General features: G+C 46.1%; 1 protein-coding gene across 1 annotated transcript in view; it reads left to right on the top strand.

Moving 5' to 3' along the window:
• Window positions 1-18,207, top strand: part of NOM1 (nucleolar protein with MIF4G domain 1) — a 49,678-nt gene that overhangs the window by 19,930 nt on the left and 11,541 nt on the right. The window contains exon 7 of the mRNA XM_073581596.1: window positions 9,854-9,975. Within this exon, the coding sequence (XP_073437697.1) occupies window positions 9,854-9,975 (122 nt within the window). The remainder of the gene's footprint in view (window positions 1-9,853; window positions 9,976-18,207) is intronic.

An 18,207-nucleotide genomic window follows, 5' to 3' on the forward strand; every position in this document is an offset into this window, starting at 1 on the left:
TTAAATAAACATCAAACCTATGATCTCATCTTGTGTAGCACAAAAGGCAATTAGCTGTTTCCTAGTACTGTCTAGGAGACTCTGTATTCTGCTTCTTCCTAATGGCTGCAAATTCCAAGCGTTCTAATTATCAGCTTCTCAGATAATTGTGTAACTTGTACTCACACCACCAGGCGTTCGCAGATAGTTTTAACTCAACCGCCACTGCAACTGTAGAAAGACCAGGAGAAACTATGCTGTTTTCTTCCAAAATCTTGCATTAGTTTACAATGAACAGTAGCTAAAAAGTAGTAATCTGTACAGGGCAGTACACATGTGTCTTGAGTAATGGCTGCTGTAGACTAAACTGAGGAATAAGGGAGGAGCAACCTAATACAGAGCCAAACTACAGGAGGGACAAAGGGACAGTCTTCAAACAGTCTAATTCTGCCTAGCAACAGCAGAGAAATTTTGCTGATTGGAGGAAAAACTAAACACAGAGAAATATACATTATAGGTTGTTCCCATTCGTGTGGCACCACACTAGGTGCTAGAGCATTTTTATTTGATTTTAAAGGGAACCTGTGATCTCGTTTTCCCTATAAAGCACACCCTCCCCCCTACCCCCACAGGCAGCACAATTTGCCTTAAAAAAACAAAAAAACATTGAAGTTGTCCAGCGCTGTATTTTAATGTGTACCGAGTGGTCCAATGGGCATTTCCGGACCATGCTCATGCCCCTTTCTGCCTTTTAATGCCACCCTCCATTTATGATTTATGTACCCAGCCTTTTTTTTTTTTTTTTTTAAAGTTTGTAGCTTGGTTGAAATGTATTAAAAGACAGGAGAATGAGGAGGCAACAGCTTTTATAGTGAAAACATGATGACCATTTCCCTTTTCAGGAAAGTTCTCATTGGTTACTGCTGGTGCCTCTTCCACAGTTCATGTCTGTGTGAAAGGCATCGGCATGGAAAGTTTCATTACTAGATCTAGCGCAGGGCGACCAGTTGATAGAGCCAGCAGGGTTGGACAGTATGCTTCCTGTTAGGGTGATTTTCCAGGCTCCACGTAGATTTCTGCAGTCAACTCTGTATGACTACACCATCCAAAAAAGAGAAAGAAGCAATGCCTAAAAATACAAACTTTATTATGACATAATAAAATATCACAGAAAAAATCCATTGATATGTATAGACATAATTATGTGGGGAACGTAACACACAAAAAACCGCACGTAAGGCAAATAGCAATGCTGCATATATTAGTCTTATAATTCCCTGGCAAAAAGTGAAGCCACAGGAATGCATAAATTTGATTTAATAGTAAGAACACAGTGGTATATAGAAGTGCCAAATATAATAAAGCACATGGAAATGCAAAAGACAAGCCAGAATGGGGATACTGAGTAATGCGGCATACATAAGCACAAGTGGCAATAAGAACATAAACCCAGCATGTACCCAGGCGCTGCTGTAAGGATGCTGCTAGAGCATATTTACCTTAAAGTGCGGGCAGGAGACCCCTGACGCGCGTTTCGCGTTAGCTTTCTCAAAGGGGAACATAATTAGGCTGCCTCTGCACTCTTTTATATGGCAGTGGAGTGAGCGGGGAGGCGGCATTGATGCGGGCTTCCTGCGCGCGCGGCCCGGACAAGCATCATCATTGAGCGGCGCCGTGTGAAGCCGCGCCTCCTCCAAACTCGACGCGTCAGAGCAGGAGAGGGAAGGCGGTGGCACATGGACGCGTTACCATGACGACGCCAGAGACCCGGGCAAGCATCGCCATTGATCAGCGCCGTGTGAAGCCGCGCCTCCTCCAAGCTGGACGCATCAGAGCAGAAGAGAGGAAGCGGCAACACAGGGACGCGTCGTCATGACGACGCCAGGGACCGGACCACGCACAGGAGACACCGCACCAAACAGAATATATGCACTAAATAAAGGTAATAATTCCCTATGTTTCCAAGTAAAAATATGCCCTTTATGAAGGGAAAGAGGGACTAAAGAATGTAAACGGTAAATCTAGTTACTAATTGGAGCAAATACCAATGACACGATAAACTAGATTATTTAAGTGAGTATACATTGTATAAATAAGAAAAGTGCTAAAATAGTGAGACAATATAGTGCCAATGGGAAAATATCATATTAGTGAAACAATCACAATAACTAAATTTAGATTTAAACGGAGTCCCCCAAAAAGAAGAGGAAGAGGAAAAGGACATCCAAGTCCATATACGATAAACAACCACATGATATACAGTATAAGAGATGTGAGACATGTAATATATAATATAAAATGTTCCTCCAAATGCGATAACTGGAAAGGGGACCAGCATGGAACCATGAAATTTCCTCCAAATTACGCAGAGGAAGGAGCAGACTTGGAGCGCCACATCCACACCAACACTCAAGGAGCAAAGGCAGCCATATTTGAAGACATCTAAAAGAACAATAATAATAAAATTAAAATCAAAATTAAAACAAACAATAAAAAAGGGATAAAGGGGGAGAAAGAAAACAGAGCTTATAACAGAAAATTACAAAAACTGTGCAAAACTGATAACCTCATTAAGACCGTCAGGCTGTACAGAATGGATCCTGGATATCCATCCTGCTTCCAATTGTGCAAGCATCTTTCTCCAGTCACCACCCCTAACATCAACATGCACCTTATCTATTCCAAAGGCCTTCAAAAGATTAGCATTACAATCATGCATTAGTTTAAAGTGCCGTGGTATCGGTTTTAGGGAGGAGATATCTTGTATATCTGCGGCATTCACGATGTCGCGATAGTGCTCCCTAATTCTGGTCTTTAAAGGCCTTGAAGTCAACCCGACATAGATTTTAGGACAAGGGCAGTGGGCATAATACACCACTCCAAAGGAATCACAGGTAATGTGCTGTGTAATCGAGAAAGTCTCACCATTGCTGGATTCAAATGTAGTGGCTCGTACCATATTGGGGCATGCAATACAACTGTCGCATGGGAAGAAGCCCCAGAGAGGACCCCTGGATCCAAAAGCCCTCCCCGGTTGAGGACCAGGATAATAACTTCGGACAATATGATTTTTCAAATTAGGTGATTTCTTGTAAGTGATGGATGGATAGTCCAAAAGACATTTAGCCAAACATCTATCCTCTTTTAATATGGGCCAAAACTTCTTTAGAGATTCCTGCATGCCCCGCCAATTGGTATTAAAAGTCGTAATAAACCTTACCTTAGAATCTTGAACAGGTTTCGAACGTGGTTTCAATAGTTCATTACGATCAAATTTTTTTGCTGCTTGTAAACCTTTTTTAATGCATCTTCGCGAGTAACCCCTTTCCTGAAACCTATGAAACAAATCATCTGCTTGCTCAGTAAAGTTGCTCTCATTGGAACAAATTTTCCTCGCCCTAAGGAATTGACCCTTAGGTATACTCTTAATCAGGGAGCAGGGATGAGAGGAGGAGGCATGGAGGAGCGAGTTAACAGATGTTTCTTTACGAAAAATATTGGTTTCCAAGAAACCACTCGAGGGATTGGTAATCAAAATATCAAGAAAGTCAATAGAGGACTGACTATATTTACACGTTAACTTGATGTTCAGCTTGTTGTTATTTAGAGTCTCAACAAAATCAAGGAGGTCTCGCTCTGAGCCCTGCCATACCATGAGAATATCATCGATATAGCGGACCCAGAGCAAGACCCCCTCGATGTGTGCAATGGGTTTAGTGAGAAAAATTTCTCGTTCCCACATGCCCATGAAAAGATTTGCATAGGCAGATGCAAAATCAGCACCCATTGCGGTCCCCTGCTGTTGTAAATAAATACTCTGAAAATAAAAAAGTTATGCTCCAGGGTAAATTTCAGCAACAAAAGTAGGAATTCAATAAAATCCGGATTGTGCTCAGACATATATAAAAAAGTTTTAGTGGCCATAATCCCATCCTGATGCTGTATTGATGTGTATAACGCCTCCACATCCATGGTGACCAGCCACATATCTTTTTCGAGGGGGATACCATCGATTTTTTTCAAAACGTCCCCAGAATCCTTTACATAAGAGGGGAGGTCGGCTACCAGAGGCTTCAAATAGAAATCCAAAAATTTGGAAACAATCTCACATAGGTTCCCATTGCCCGAGACAATGGGACGCCCAGGAGGAGAGGAAGCATTTTTGTGAACCTTCGGTGTAAAATATATGCATGCCATTTTCGGATAGAGAGGTATCAGATGGTCCCTGAGATCCTTAGTGATGGTGCCTGTATCAAAGGCTTGATCCAGAATGTCCTGCAGCTCTCTTTTAAATTTGAGGGTGGGGTTGAATGTTAATTTTTTGTAGCATGCGTCATTCCTAAGTTGTCGAAAGGCTTCCCTTTCGTTCATTGAAATCGGCCATACCACCACATTGCCCCCTTTATCAGCCTGCTTGATGACAACCCCTTTAAGGTTTTTAAGCTCATTGAGAGCTGCCCTCTGCGAAAAGGTCAAATTGTCCCCAGAACCTGAGCGCTTTAAATTCTCAAATTCCTTTGTCACAAGTTTGACAAAAAGTTCAATATGGGGATAAAGATTGAGAGGGGGAAATTTTTTAGAAACAGGGGGATGGAAGGTATCCTTACCTTGAGGGGCCGCAATATGTTGATCATTCCCCAATTCTTCAAGGATAGAGATAGCATGCAGCTCATCTTCAGTCCAAACCTCCCCCATTCTTGGCTTATCATGCAGCTTTTTCAAAACTAGTTTGCTGGCAAAGAGGTGGAGATCTTTGGTGGCTAAGAATGAGTCAAAAGGAGAGGCTGGTGAAAACGACAAACCCAAGCTTAAAACCTCCAATTGTGAGGGGGTTAATTCTATGGAAGACAGATTGATTACCTGCATCCTGGCAGAACTGTGCAAAGTCTGCCCATGCGTTTTATGGGGAGTATGGCCTCTTCCAGTATTATTTTTCCTCAGGTTGTAGGTTCGTTGTTGCGCTTTACTACTCTCCCTAGAGGATGTTGACGAGATGGAGGAGGAACGAGATGTAGATCGCCCCCGCGTATCATAGGAAGACCATTTGTAAACAGCACCATCATTAAAATCCTTTAAGTCTCTTTGAAATTTCCTAGTTTTCACCACCTTAACCTCCTTCTCCCACGTTAAAAACTGATTATCCAAATCCTTGTTAAGAGTCTCAATCTCGGAGGTACATAAACATTCCAACAGTTTCTGACGCGTACAGTCTATGTCGGTATCCAATTTTTCAAGAGTTTTTCTGTCATTCCCAATGAGGAGTTCTATCAAGGATTTGGAGCACAAAGTACAAGCATCCTCCCATCTAGTTCTAAATAGGGGGTCATCAGTGTTAAAGGAAGGCATAATTCGGATCCGCAAGCCCCTTGGAATCAAATTTTTAGCCAAATAGGACTCTATCGAGGCCTTATTCCACCATGTTTTAGTTCTTTTTTTAAGAAAAAAATTCAAAGAATTTTTAAGCTCCGTTTTCTGACCACCTTCACCAATACCTGAAGGTGTCACCAGCCTCTCCTTTTGACTCATTCTTAGCCACCAAAGATCTCCACCTCTTTGCCTGCAAACTAGTTTTGAAAAAGCTGCATGATAAGCCAAGAATGGGGGAGGTTTGGACTGAAGATGAGCTGCATGCTGTCTCTATCCTTGAATTGGGGAATGATCAACAAATTGCGGCCCCTCCAGGTAAGGATACCTTCCATCCACCTGTTTCTAAAAAATTTCTCCCTCTCGATCTTTATCCCCATATTGAACTTTTTGTCAAACTTGTGACAAAGGAATTTGAGAATTTAAAGCGCTCAGGTTCTGGGGACAATTTGACCTTTTCGCAGAGGGCAGCTCTCAATGAGCTTAAAAACCTTAAAGGGGTTGTCATCAAGCAGGCTGATAAAGGGGGCAATGTGGTGGTATGGCCGATTTCAATGTACGAAAGGGAAGCCTTTTGACAACTTAGGAATGACGCATGCTACAAAAAATTAACATTCAACCCCACCCTCAAATTTAAAAGAGAGCTGCAGGACATTCTGGATCAAGCCTTTGATACAGGCACCATCACTAAGGATCTCAGGGACCATCTGATACCTCTCTATCCGAAAATGGCATGCATATATTTTACACCGAAGGTTCACAAAAATGCTTCCTCTCCTCCTGGGCGTCCCATTGTCTCGGGCAATGGGAACCTATGTGAGATTGTTTCCAAATTTTTGGATTTCTATTTGAAGCCTCTGGTAGCCGACCTCCCCTCTTATGTAAAGGATTCTGGGGACGTTTTGAAAAAAATCGATGGTATCCCCCTCGAAAAAGATATGTGGCTGGTCACCATGGATGTGGAGGCGTTATACACATCAATACAGCATCAGGATGGGATTATGGCCACTAAAACTTTTTTATATATGTCTGAGCACAATCCGGATTTTATTGAATTCCTAGTTTTGTTGCTGAAATTTACCCTGGAGCATAACTTTTTTATTTTCAAACAGAGTATTTATTTACAACAGCAGGGGACCGCAATGGGTGCTGATTTTGCATCTGCCTATGCAAATCTTTTCATGGGCATGTGGGAACGAGAAATTTTTCTCACTAAACCCATTGCACACATCGAGGGGGTCTTGCTCTGGGTCCGCTATATCGATGATATTCTCATGGTATGGCAGGGCTCAGAGCGAGACCTCCTTGATTTTGTTGAGACTCTAAATAACAACAAGCTGAACATCAAGTTAACGTGTAAATATAGTCAGTCCTCTATTGACTTTCTTGATATTTTGATTACCAATCCCTCGAGTGGTTTCTTGGAAACCAATATTTTTCGTAAAGAAACATCTGTTAACTCGCTCCTCCATGCCTCCTCCTCTCATCCCTGCTCCCTGATTAAGAGTATACCTAAGGGTCAATTCCTTAGGGCGAGGAAAATTTGTTCCAACGAGAGCAACTTTACTGAGCAAGCAGATGATTTGTTTCATAGGTTTCAGGAAAGGGGTTACTCGCGAAGATGCATTAAAAAAGGTTTACAAGCAGCAAAAAAATTTGATCGTAATGAACTATTGAAACCACGTTCGAAACCTGTTCAAGAATCTAAGGTAAGGTTTATTACGACTTTTAATACCAATTGGCGGGGCATGCAGGAATCTCTAAAGAAGTTTTGGCCCATATTAAAAGAGGATAGATGTTTGGCTAAATGTCTTTTGGACTATCCATCCATCACTTACAAGAAATCACCTAATTTGAAAAATCATATTGTCCGAAGTTATTATCCTGGTCCTCAACCGGGGAGGGCTTTTGGATCCAGGGGTCCTCTCTGGGGCTTCTTCCCATGCGACAGTTGTATTGCATGCCCCAATATGGTACGAGCCACTACATTTGAATCCAGCAATGGTGAGACTTTCTCGATTACACAGCACATTACCTGTGATTCCTTTGGAGTGGTGTATTATGCCCACTGCCCTTGTCCTAAAATCTATGTCGGGTTGACTTCAAGGCCTTTAAAGACCAGAATTAGGAAGCACTATCGCGACATCGTGAATGCCGCAGATATACAAGATATCTCCTCCCTAAAACCGATACCACGGCACTTTAAACTAATGCATGATTGTAATGCTAATCTTTTGAAGGCCTTTGGAATAGATAAGGTGCATGTTGATGTTAGGGGTGGTGACTGGAGAAAGATGCTTGCACAATTGGAAGCACAATGGATATCCAGGATCCATTCTGTACAGCCTGACGGTCTTAATGAGGTTATCAGTTTTGCACCGTTTTTGTAATTTTCTGTTATAAGCTCTGTTTTCTTTCTCCCCCTTTATCCCTTTTTTATTGTTTGTTTTAATTTTGATTTTAATTTTATTATTATTGTTCTTTTAGATGTCTTCAAATATGGCTGCCTTTGCTCCTTGAGTGTTGGTGTGGATGTGGCGCTCCAAGTCTGCTCCTTCCTCTGCGTAATTTGGAGGAAATTTCATGGTTCCATGCTGGTCCCCTTTCCAGTTATCGCATTTGGAGGAACATTTTATATTATATATTACATGTCTCACATCTCTTATATATCATGTGGTTGTTTATCGTATATGGACTTGGATGTCCTTTTCCTCTTCCTCCTCTTTTTGGGGGACTCCTTTTAAATCTAAATTTAGTTATTGTGATTGTTTCACTAATATGATATTTTCCCATTGGCACTATATTGTCTCACTATTTTAGCACTTTTCTTATTTATACAATGTATACTCACTTAAATAATCTAGTTTATCGTGTCATTGGTATTATTTGCTCCAATTAGTAACTAGATTTACCGTTTACATTCTTTAGTCCCTCTTTCCCTTCATAAAGGGCATATTTTTACTTGGAAACATAGGGAATTATTACCTTTATTTAGTGCATATATTCTGTTTGGTGCGGTGTCTCCTGTGCGTGGTCCGGTCCCTGGCGTCGTCATGACGACGCGTCCCTGTGTTGCCGCTTCCTCTCTTCTGCTCTGATGCGTCCAGCTTGGAGGAGGCGCGGCTTCACACGGCGCTGATCAATGGCGATGCTTGCCCGGGTCTCTGGCGTCGTCATGGTAACGCGTCCATGTGCCACCGCCTTCCCTCTCCTGCTCTGACGCGTCGAGTTTGGAGGAGGCGCGGCTTCACACGGCGCCGCTCAATGACGATGCTTGTCCGGGCCGCGCGCGCAGGAAGCCCGCATCAATGCCGCCTCCCCGCTCACTCCACTGCCATATAAAAGAGTGCAGAGGCAGCCTAATTATGTTCCCCTTTGAGAAAGCTAACGCGAAACGCGCGTCAGGGGTCTCCTGCCCGCACTTTAAGGTAAATATGCTCTAGCAGCATCCTTACAGCAGCGCCTGGGTACATGCTGGGTTTATGTTCTTATTGCCACTTGTGCTTATGTATGCCGCATTACTCAGTATCCCCATTCTGGCTTGTCTTTTGCATTTCCATGTGCTTTATTATATTTGGCACTTCTATATACCACTGTGTTCTTACTATTAAATCAAATTTATGCATTCCCGTGGCTTCACTTTTTGCCAGGGAATTATAAGACTATAATATATGCAGCATTGCTATTTGCCTTACGTGCGGTTTTTTGTGTGTTACGTTCCCCACATAATTATGTCTATACATATCAATGGATTTTTTCTGTGATATTTTATTATGTCATAATAAAGTTTGTATTTTTAGGCATTGCTTCTTTCTCTTTTTTGGATGGTCTTTTCATGAAGCATTTTGTCTTTTAGGCTTCTGTTTTGGATAATCTGTATGACTACAGATTACTGAATCCTTAATGTGTGCAGCTTGCACACTGCCACATACCGACCATTAGCCAACTTCTCTCAATATGCTGTTGAGAAAAGCGGATGAGAATCGAGTTGGCACATGACCATAAGTCTGTAAATAAGATAGTTGTGGTCACACGGCAACTCCTCCAGGTGATATAAGAGTGGAATCCTGACAGTGTGAAAATTTGTGAAGCCCCAAAAACACTTTTCAAGCCACGCTTATGCAATGCATTCCCACTGAAGGTATTTTTTCCATCATTTGGAAAAGGCAGTAAAAAAAGCTACAATAGAAAAGGAAAAAAAAAAATAAAAAAAAAAAAAAAAAATATATATATATATATATATATATATATATATATATATATATATATATATATATATATATATATATATCCGACTGCACAAATAGTTTGCACAAATATTAGCGTAAGTACTTTTAACAACAGTTTTCTGTTGTAAAGTGTGTGAATTTTTTGCCCTTTGTGTTTTCTTACTGCTAAAGTTATTTACCCCATAAAACCCAAACGAGTCAAGTGCTGCAAGTGAAATCCTACAGATTTAATGTGGGACATCTGTGATTATTGTATACATTTCCCTATTTTATTTTTGAAGGTCAGTGCGAAGATCATGGACCTGGCTCGCAAGCAGCGGATGAACACCGACATCAGGAGAAATATCTTCTGTGTTATCATGACCAGTGAAGATTATTTGGATGCTTTTGAGAAGCTACTGAAGTAAGTAAAGCAGTCAAAATGGGTCCCATGGGCACAAACGTGTTCAGGATATGTAACATTTCTTCATTGCAGTGAATGGAATTGAGAGACTGTGAAACACTCACTGTAGACTCCTATTAATCTCTTTTTGTAGTATATGACTGGAGAGAAAAGAGGAAAAAAAGTGCTTTTTATAAGGCAACTCAGATATTCTACAATTGGTAGCAAAGATTGGTTAAAAAAAAAAGTACCAAGGTGGGTATTTTTGCTCGCCTTGCAGTTTTAGGGCACAGTCAGACGGCCGCATGATATGGACAACGATCGCAGCGCATTACTCTACTTGGCCATGGGCTTTCCCTATACGAGCGTGACAAGCTGTATTTCTTAGCAGCTGAAAAAATTCTGAAATTTGTAATGCTATAATTGGTTTTCTGAAAACCATAACAATTTTTTTTTTTTGTCAAATGAGCTTATGTGCAGTCTTGCTTTTTACAGGCCAACCTGATGTTTTTATTGATATAGTTTGGGGTAAATGATCAATTTTGGTGTGGCTACCATAGGAAAAAAAAACAACAATTCTGTCAATTGTATTTTTATTTCTTTGCAGCGTTTGCCATACACGTTAAATAATTTTATATTTTGACCTGACTTTTACGGACGCAGTGATACTGAATATGAATATTTTTTTAAATATATATATTTTTTTTTAATTAGGTAAAATAGTGTTGATTTCAAATTTTTAAGGTTTTACATAATTTAATATTAATTTCCTTTTAACCCTTTCGCGCCTGAGCCTGTTTTCTCGTTCGCTTTATTGGGGGACACAGAGACCTTGGGTGTATGCTGCTGCCACTAGGAGGCTGACACTATGCACAAAAAAAGATAGCTCCTCCTCCGCAGTGTACACCCCACCGACCGGCAGAGAATTCCTCAGTTTAGCTTAGTGTCAGTAGGAGGTGGACACGGGTCTTTTATTAGACCCATATCTACCTCGTCGTGCGTCGTTCCTTTTCAGGTTCTACGGAGGGATACAGAGTGAAAAGTCACATCTGTACTCCCACATGGAGTCTGCAAGTACGGCGTGTACTGCCACCCCGTATCCTTGCAGTTCTCCGCGGCAGGACCAGCCAGACGGACGCCGACACCAAGACGTGCCAGCGACTCCAGGGGTCCTTGTCGCCAGTCTCCCTCCCACTCGCCTACCAGAGCCTGTCGGTTGGATGAGACGCAAGACTTCTTCAGACAGGTAACGGATCGTGGATAGGTGAGTATTAGGCCCCGGCTTCATATTTATTTACCTGCTGCCCATTCCCGACGGTCACCTCTTCAATGGTCACAGGGGTAGGCGCTGCGGTCGCTCGCAGTCGCCACAAGGCTATAGGCAGCTCAATGTTGCTGGGCATCCCCCCCCCTTCCCTCCCCCCTTTCTGGGTACAGGGAGCACAGGGTTTTTTCCCATTGGGAGCGACTTGCGACTGCGGCGTCCCACTTTTTCGGACCTCCGCGCCGACCCCCTGCTGACAGGCGGCCGCCGCAACTAATTTAGGCCCCGGCTTCAGTTCGGGCCTACCGCTGCGTCGCGGCCACGCCCCCCGCCCCTTTCTTCTAAGCGGGCTTCTCTCCCGCTCTTCCCAGGCCCTCCCACCGCCTGCCCTTCACCTGCCCAGCCTGTTATTGGCTAGAGGGCGGTGAATCGTTAACCCTGCGTGGTGCTCCGCCCTCCCTCCTCTCCTAAGGCGCGCTTTTTCTCAGGACGGCGCCATTTTCCCAGCCTGTTAGCCGGGCACCAGCTCCTCACTGGACAGCATCTTCTCCAGCTGGTTTTTTCAGGAGGTCTGTCGGCCGGATTTCGCTCTGACCTGCATCCACTGACAGGTCGCAGAGCATCGCTTCTGGGGACACCGGACCGTGAGTAGCTCTGCACTGCAGACTGACCCTTCTCCGCCCTCTGTCCCCCAACCTTCCGGCATTACCTCAGCTTTTCACTATGTCTAAGTCTGATCGTACCCGTTCTACCGCCCCCCCCTGCACTTTAGTCAAGTACTTTGCATGTTCTTCGTGCAATCGCAAACTTCCCTCAGGCCAGTCCACTCCCCTCTGCCTGGATTGTAGCAATCCAATTCAGCCTGACGCCGTCCAGGAGCCATCTGCGGCCCCAGGTGAGAGTGAGCCCCCCATGCCTGGCTGGGCCTCCTCGCTATCTCAATCAGTGGCAGACCTCACCAGGGTGTCTCAGTCCCTGGTGGCCGTTCTTGATAAGTTGCCCCTGGACTCTTCAGCAGGGCCAAGCAGGTCCCAAATTGTTCCATCTGAATCAGCCAGCGGTAGTCGCAAAAGACCCAGGCAAGATTCCCAGCCGGAATCCTCTCCTAGTCCCATCTCACCGCATAGCCCTTCTCACCAGTCTCCCTCTCGGGCCTCCTCTCCCGAGTCAGGGGAAGCGCTTTCGGACAGGTCATCTGAGGGGATTTTAGAGCTGGATTCAGACCAGGATGCAAGCATGAAGGTCACAGTGCAGGACCTCATTGCTGCGATCCATCATACCTTCGATATTGCTGACTCCCCTGCGAAATCCTCAGATCAGGAGGTTTCGTTCAGACGGGCAGAAACTCCCTCCAGGGTTTTTCCTTTCCATTCCCAGTTTGGGAAAATTTTTACCAAGGAAAGAGAGGATCCGACCAGACGCTTTCAAAGAGGAAAACGTCTCGGCATACTCTACCCATTTGCTAAGGAGCTCACGGACAACTGGTCGGCCTCTCCCTCGGTCGATCCGCCCGTGTCCAGGCTATCCAATAACACGGTTCTCCCGCTTTCAGGCGTGGCGTCCCTAAAGGATTCTAATGACAGGATTATAGAATCCCTGGCGAAGTCTGCCTTTGAAGCGGCTTCAGCGGCGGTGTGTCCAATCTTTGCTTCATCCTGGACAGCAAAGACCATAGCCACGTGGGCAGACGACCTTCGGCAGGGCATCTTAGATAAGGCGCAACCGGAGCATTTGGCCAATCTCGCCAATCAGATCTCCCATGCTGGGGACTATCTTCTTTCCGCTTCCTTGGATGCTGCATCCTGTGCAGTTCAGGCGTCAAGCAACGTTATTGCAATTCGACGTACACTTTGGCTAAAGGCATGGCAAGCGGACTTGTCTTCTAAAAAGTCCCTCACTAGCCTGCCTTTTCAGGGGGTGCGCCTCTTTGGGTCCCAATTGGACCAGATTATTAAGGACGCCACCGGAGGCACGAGTTCACTCCTCCCTCAGTCCAAGCCTCGCAGACCCCCACTAAGGCGTCAGTTTCGACCCTTTCGGACTTTCCGCCGTTTCAATACGGCGGACAACTCCTCCAGCCAACAGAGACCGCAGGCTCGCCAGGAGAGAAGGAAAGTTTCCTTCAGACCCACTCCTTCCTGGCGACCCCACTCCTCCCAGGGCAGACCGTCCAGATCTAGATCTGGACGGTCTACTTCAGCATGACTATCATCGGGCACGCGAAGGGCCTTTCCAATTGGGAGGTCGACTTCTTTCCTTCAGGGACGTTTGGCTGGCCGCCGTGGAGGACGCCTGGCTCAGGGAGGTCGTATCCTCAGGATACAAGATAGAGTTCGTCTCTCTCCCACGGGATCGTTTCTTCGAATCCCGGCCTCCAAAGGATCCAGCCTTGATCCCGGGGTTCTCTACAGCTATCGCCGCTCTCCTCAGTTCCGGGGTGATTGTGCCCGTTCCCGAATCGGAGCGCTTCACGGGGTTCTACTCGAACCTGTTTGTAGTGCCGAAAAAAGACGGCGCAGTTCGACCCATCTTGGATCTCAAGCTGCTCAACAAGAGGGTCCGCCTTCGCCACTTCCGCATGGAGTCGCTTCGCTCGGTCATCGCCTCCATGGAGGAGCAGGAATTCATGTGCTCAATAGACATCCAAGATGCCTATTTACATGTTCCAATTTTCTCCGGACATCAGAAGTTCCTGCGCTTTGCGATTCGACAGCACCACTACCAGTTTGTCGCACTGCCCTTCGGTCTTGCCACCGCTCCCAGAGTCTTCACGAAGATCATGGCTGCGTTGATGGCTTTGTTGAGAGTCAGAGGCCTCGTTCTTTTCCCGTACCTAGACGATATTCTGATCAAGGCTCCCTCATTCCAACAGGCTCACCAAAGTTTGTCAATCGTCCTGGACACTCTTTCCAATTTCGGGTGGATCGTCAACAGGAAAAAGTCCTGTCTGGTTCCTACCCAACGCCTGGTCTTTCTAGGTCTTCTGTTCGACACTCGTCGGTCAAGGGTCTTTCTCCCACAAGAAAAGATTCTCTCTCTGCAGCAGGAAGTACGATCGCTGCAGACCTCGCGATTCCCATCCCTCCGTACAGCCATGAGGGTCCTGGGAAAGATGGTCGCGGCGATAGAGGCAGTTCCCTTTGCCCAATTTCAAGCCAGACCTCTCCAGTAGGCCATTCTGTCGAAATGGAACAGGTCGCCTCGGTCCCTGGATCGCCCTGTCCATCTTTCTTACCGGATCAAGCGGTCTCTCAACTGGTGGTTGTCGTCACCTCTCATTCTATCGGGTCGATCCTTCCTTCCCATTCACTGGCAGATAGTAACCACAGATGCCAGTCTCCTCGGTTGGGGTGCTGTGTTCCGCAACCACACTGTTCAGGGTCGATGGTCGGATCGGGAATCAGCGCTACCGATCAACGTTCTGGAGATTCGAGCGATCCATCTTGCTCTGGTCCACTGGGAAAGGCTCCTCAAGGGACTGCCGGTACGGATTCAGACAGACAACGCCACAGCGGTGGCATATGTCAACCGCCAAGGGGGAACATGGAGTGTTTCAGCCCTGGCGGAGGTGTCCAAGATTCTTCGTTGGGCGGAGATTTCCGTCCCGACAATTTCCGCGGTTCACATTCCCGGCGTAGACAACTGGGCCGCCGATTTTCTCAGCCGCGAGGGTCTCGCGGCGGGAGAATGGTCCCTACATCCGGAAGTGTTTCATCTGCTCTGCCTTCGGTGGGGAACCCCGGATGTAGACCTCATGGCGTCTCGCCTCAACAGGAAAGTCCCACAATTCGTGTCCAGGTCTCGGGACCCTCTGGCAGTGGGCGCCGACGCCCTGGCCGTTCCTTGGTCCCAGTTCGAACTTCCCTACCTGTTCCCTCCTCTGCCTCTTCTTCCCAAGCTGTTGAAGAAGATCAAGGCAGAAGGACTTCCGGTCATTCTCATCGCCCCGAATTGGCCCAGAAGGTCTTGGTTCGCGGACATTGTCAACCTTCTCGCGGACGCCCCCTGGAAGCTTCCAGACAGAACAGATCTGCTGTCTCAGGGTCCGATTTGCCACCCCAATTCTTGGCCGCTCAATTTAACGGCGTGGCTGTTGAGACCGAGGTTCTGAAACGAGCAGGATTTTCCGACCACGTAATTCAGACCATGATCCGAGCCAGAAAGCCATCATCTTCCAAGATTTACTACCGTACTTGGAAGGCCTATTTCACTTGGTGTGAGACCAATGACGTCGCGCCCATGTCCTTTTCGCTCCCTTCAGTCCTAGCGTTTCTTCAGGCAGGATTGGATGCGGGGCTTGCCCTCAGTTCCCTGAAGGGTCAAGTTTCGGCGCTGTCCATTCTGTTTCAGAAAACGTTGGCTTCCCGTCCTCAGGTTAAGACCTTTCTTCAGGGCGTGGCTCACACGGTCCCGCCGTACCGGGCGCCCGTGGATCCATGGGATCTTAATCTGGTTCTTGAGGTTCTGCAAGGTCCGCCCTTTGAACCCCTCAGGGATATTTCCATTTCTCTCCTTTCTTGGAAGGTAGCCTTTCTGGTGGCCATCACCTCCGTCCGGCGCGTGTCGGAATTGGCAGCTCTTTCGTGCCGCTCTCCCTTTCTGGTTCTCCACCAGGATAAGGTAGTTCTGCGGCCTCCGCCCTCGTTCCTTCCGAAGGTGGTGTCCTCGTTTCACCTTAACGAGGATATCGTGCTCCCGTCCTTTTGTCCGAATCCAACTCATCCCCGAGAGCGGTCCTTGAACAAGCTGGACCTGGTTAGGGCGGTAAGAGTCTATCTGTCTAGTACGACTTCCTTGCGAAAGACAGAGTCTCTTTTCATTATCCCTGATGGAGCGCGGAAAGGTCACCCGGCGTCAAAAGCCACCATTGCTCGCTGGATCAGATCGGCTATCCTGGAAGCCTACCGTGTTAAGCGTAGCAGAGCCCCTCCGGGTATCAGGGCCCACTCTACTCGAGCAGTGGGCGCCTCCTGGGCGGTGCGCCACAGAGCTTCCGCACTGCAGCTTTGCAAAGCTGCAACATGGTCATCGGTTCACACGTTTGTGAAATTCTACAGAGTCCACACCTACGCTTCGGCGGACGCCAGCCTAGGTAGACGGATTCTGCAGGCCGCGGTGGTGAGTCCGCTGGCCTGATGGAAGTTTGTTTCCCACCCCAGGGACTGCTTTGGAACATCCCAAGGTCTCTGTGTCCCCCAATAAGGCGAACGAGAAAACAGGATTTTTGGGTTGCTTACCGTAAAATCTGTTTCTCGGAGCCTTCATTGGGGGACACAGCACCCTCCCATGTTTTACAGCTCCTGTTCTTACTTTGGTTGAATGGTTACAGTTGAGTTGTTTATGTTGTCAAACTATTCTGTTACTTCTCCTACTGCTTTCTCACTAACTGAGGAATTCTCTGCCGGTCGGTGGGGTGTACACTGCGGAGGAGGAGCTATCTTTTTTTGTGCATAGTGTCAGCCTCCTAGTGGCAGCAGCATACACCCAAGGTCTCTGTGTCCCCCAATGAAGGCTCCGAGAAACAGATTTTACGGTAAGCAACCCAAAAATCCTGTTTTTGCCTTCGTGACCAGGCCAATTTTTTCAATTCTGACCAGTGTCACTTTATGAGGCCATAACTCTAGAACGCTTCAATGGATCCTGCTGATTCTGACATTGTTTTCTCATGACATATTGTACTTCAGGATAGTGGTAAAATTTCTTAGATATGAACTGCGCTTATATGTTAAAAAATCGAAATTTGGCAAAAATTTTGAAAATTTTGCAATTTTCAAACTTTTAATTTTTATGCCCTTAAATCAGAGAGTGATATCGCACAAAATAGTTAATAAATAACATTTCCCACATGTCTACTTTACATCTGCACAATTTTGGAAACATAATTTTTTTTTTTTTAGGAAGTTATAAGGGTTAAAAGTTGACCAGCGATTTCTCATTTTTACAACAAAATTTACAACACCATTTTTTTTAGGGACCACCTCACATTTGAAGTGAGTTTGGGGGGTCAATATGACAGAAAATACCCAAAAGTGACACCATTCTAAAAACTGCACCTCTCAATGTACTCAAAACCACATTCAAGAAGTTTATTAACCCTTCAGGTGCTTCACATGAATGAATGGAATGTGGAAGGAAAAAAATAAACATTTAACTTTTTTTCACAAACATTTTACTTCAGAACCATTTTTTTTATTTTCACAAGTGTAAAAACAGAAAATGAACCACAAAATTTTTTGTGCAATTTCTCCCAAATACGCCGATACCCCGTATGTGGGGCTAAACCACTGTTTGAGCACACGGCAGAGCTCAGAAAGGAAGGAGTGCCGTTTGACTTTTTCAATGCAGAATTGGCTGGAATTGAGATAGGACGCCATGTCGCATTTGGAGAGCCCCTAATGTGCCTAAACAGTGGAAACCCCCACAAGTGACCCCATTTTGGAAACTAGACCCCTTAACCCCTTCCTGACATCCGACGTACTATCCCGTCCACGGTACCCGGGCCCGTATGACCGTGGACGGGATAGTATGTCTACCGCGATCAGCGGCGCCCACGTGGTGAGCGCCGCTGATCGCGGCCGGGTGTCAGCTGATTATCACAGCTGACACCCGGCACTATGTGTCAGGGGCGGTCACGGACCGCCCCCGACACCTTAACCCCTTGCACACCGCGATCAAACATGATCGCGGTGTACCGGGAGTTAAAGGGCAGCATCGGGAGGGAGGGGGCTCCCTCCGTGCTTCCCTGAGCCCCCCACGGCAGCGCAATGTGCAGCGCTGCTGTGGGGGGCTCCTATCCTCCAGGCCCCCGAATCCAAGATGGCGACGGGGACCTGAGGAAGCTGGCTTCCTCAGTGCCTGCAAAGCGCAGGCAAGAGGAAGTCTTCTTCAATGCCTGTGACAGATTGCTGATCTGTCACAGTGATCTGTCATGTGACAGATCAGCGATCTGTCACAGGACAGTGATGTCCCACCTGGGACTATGTAATAAA

This window comes from Dendrobates tinctorius, unplaced genomic scaffold (genome assembly GCF_039654945.1).
Source record: "Dendrobates tinctorius isolate UK_male_01 unplaced genomic scaffold, ASM3965494v1 ptg000070l, whole genome shotgun sequence".
NCBI classification, from domain to species: Eukaryota; Metazoa; Chordata; class Amphibia; order Anura; family Dendrobatidae; genus Dendrobates; species Dendrobates tinctorius.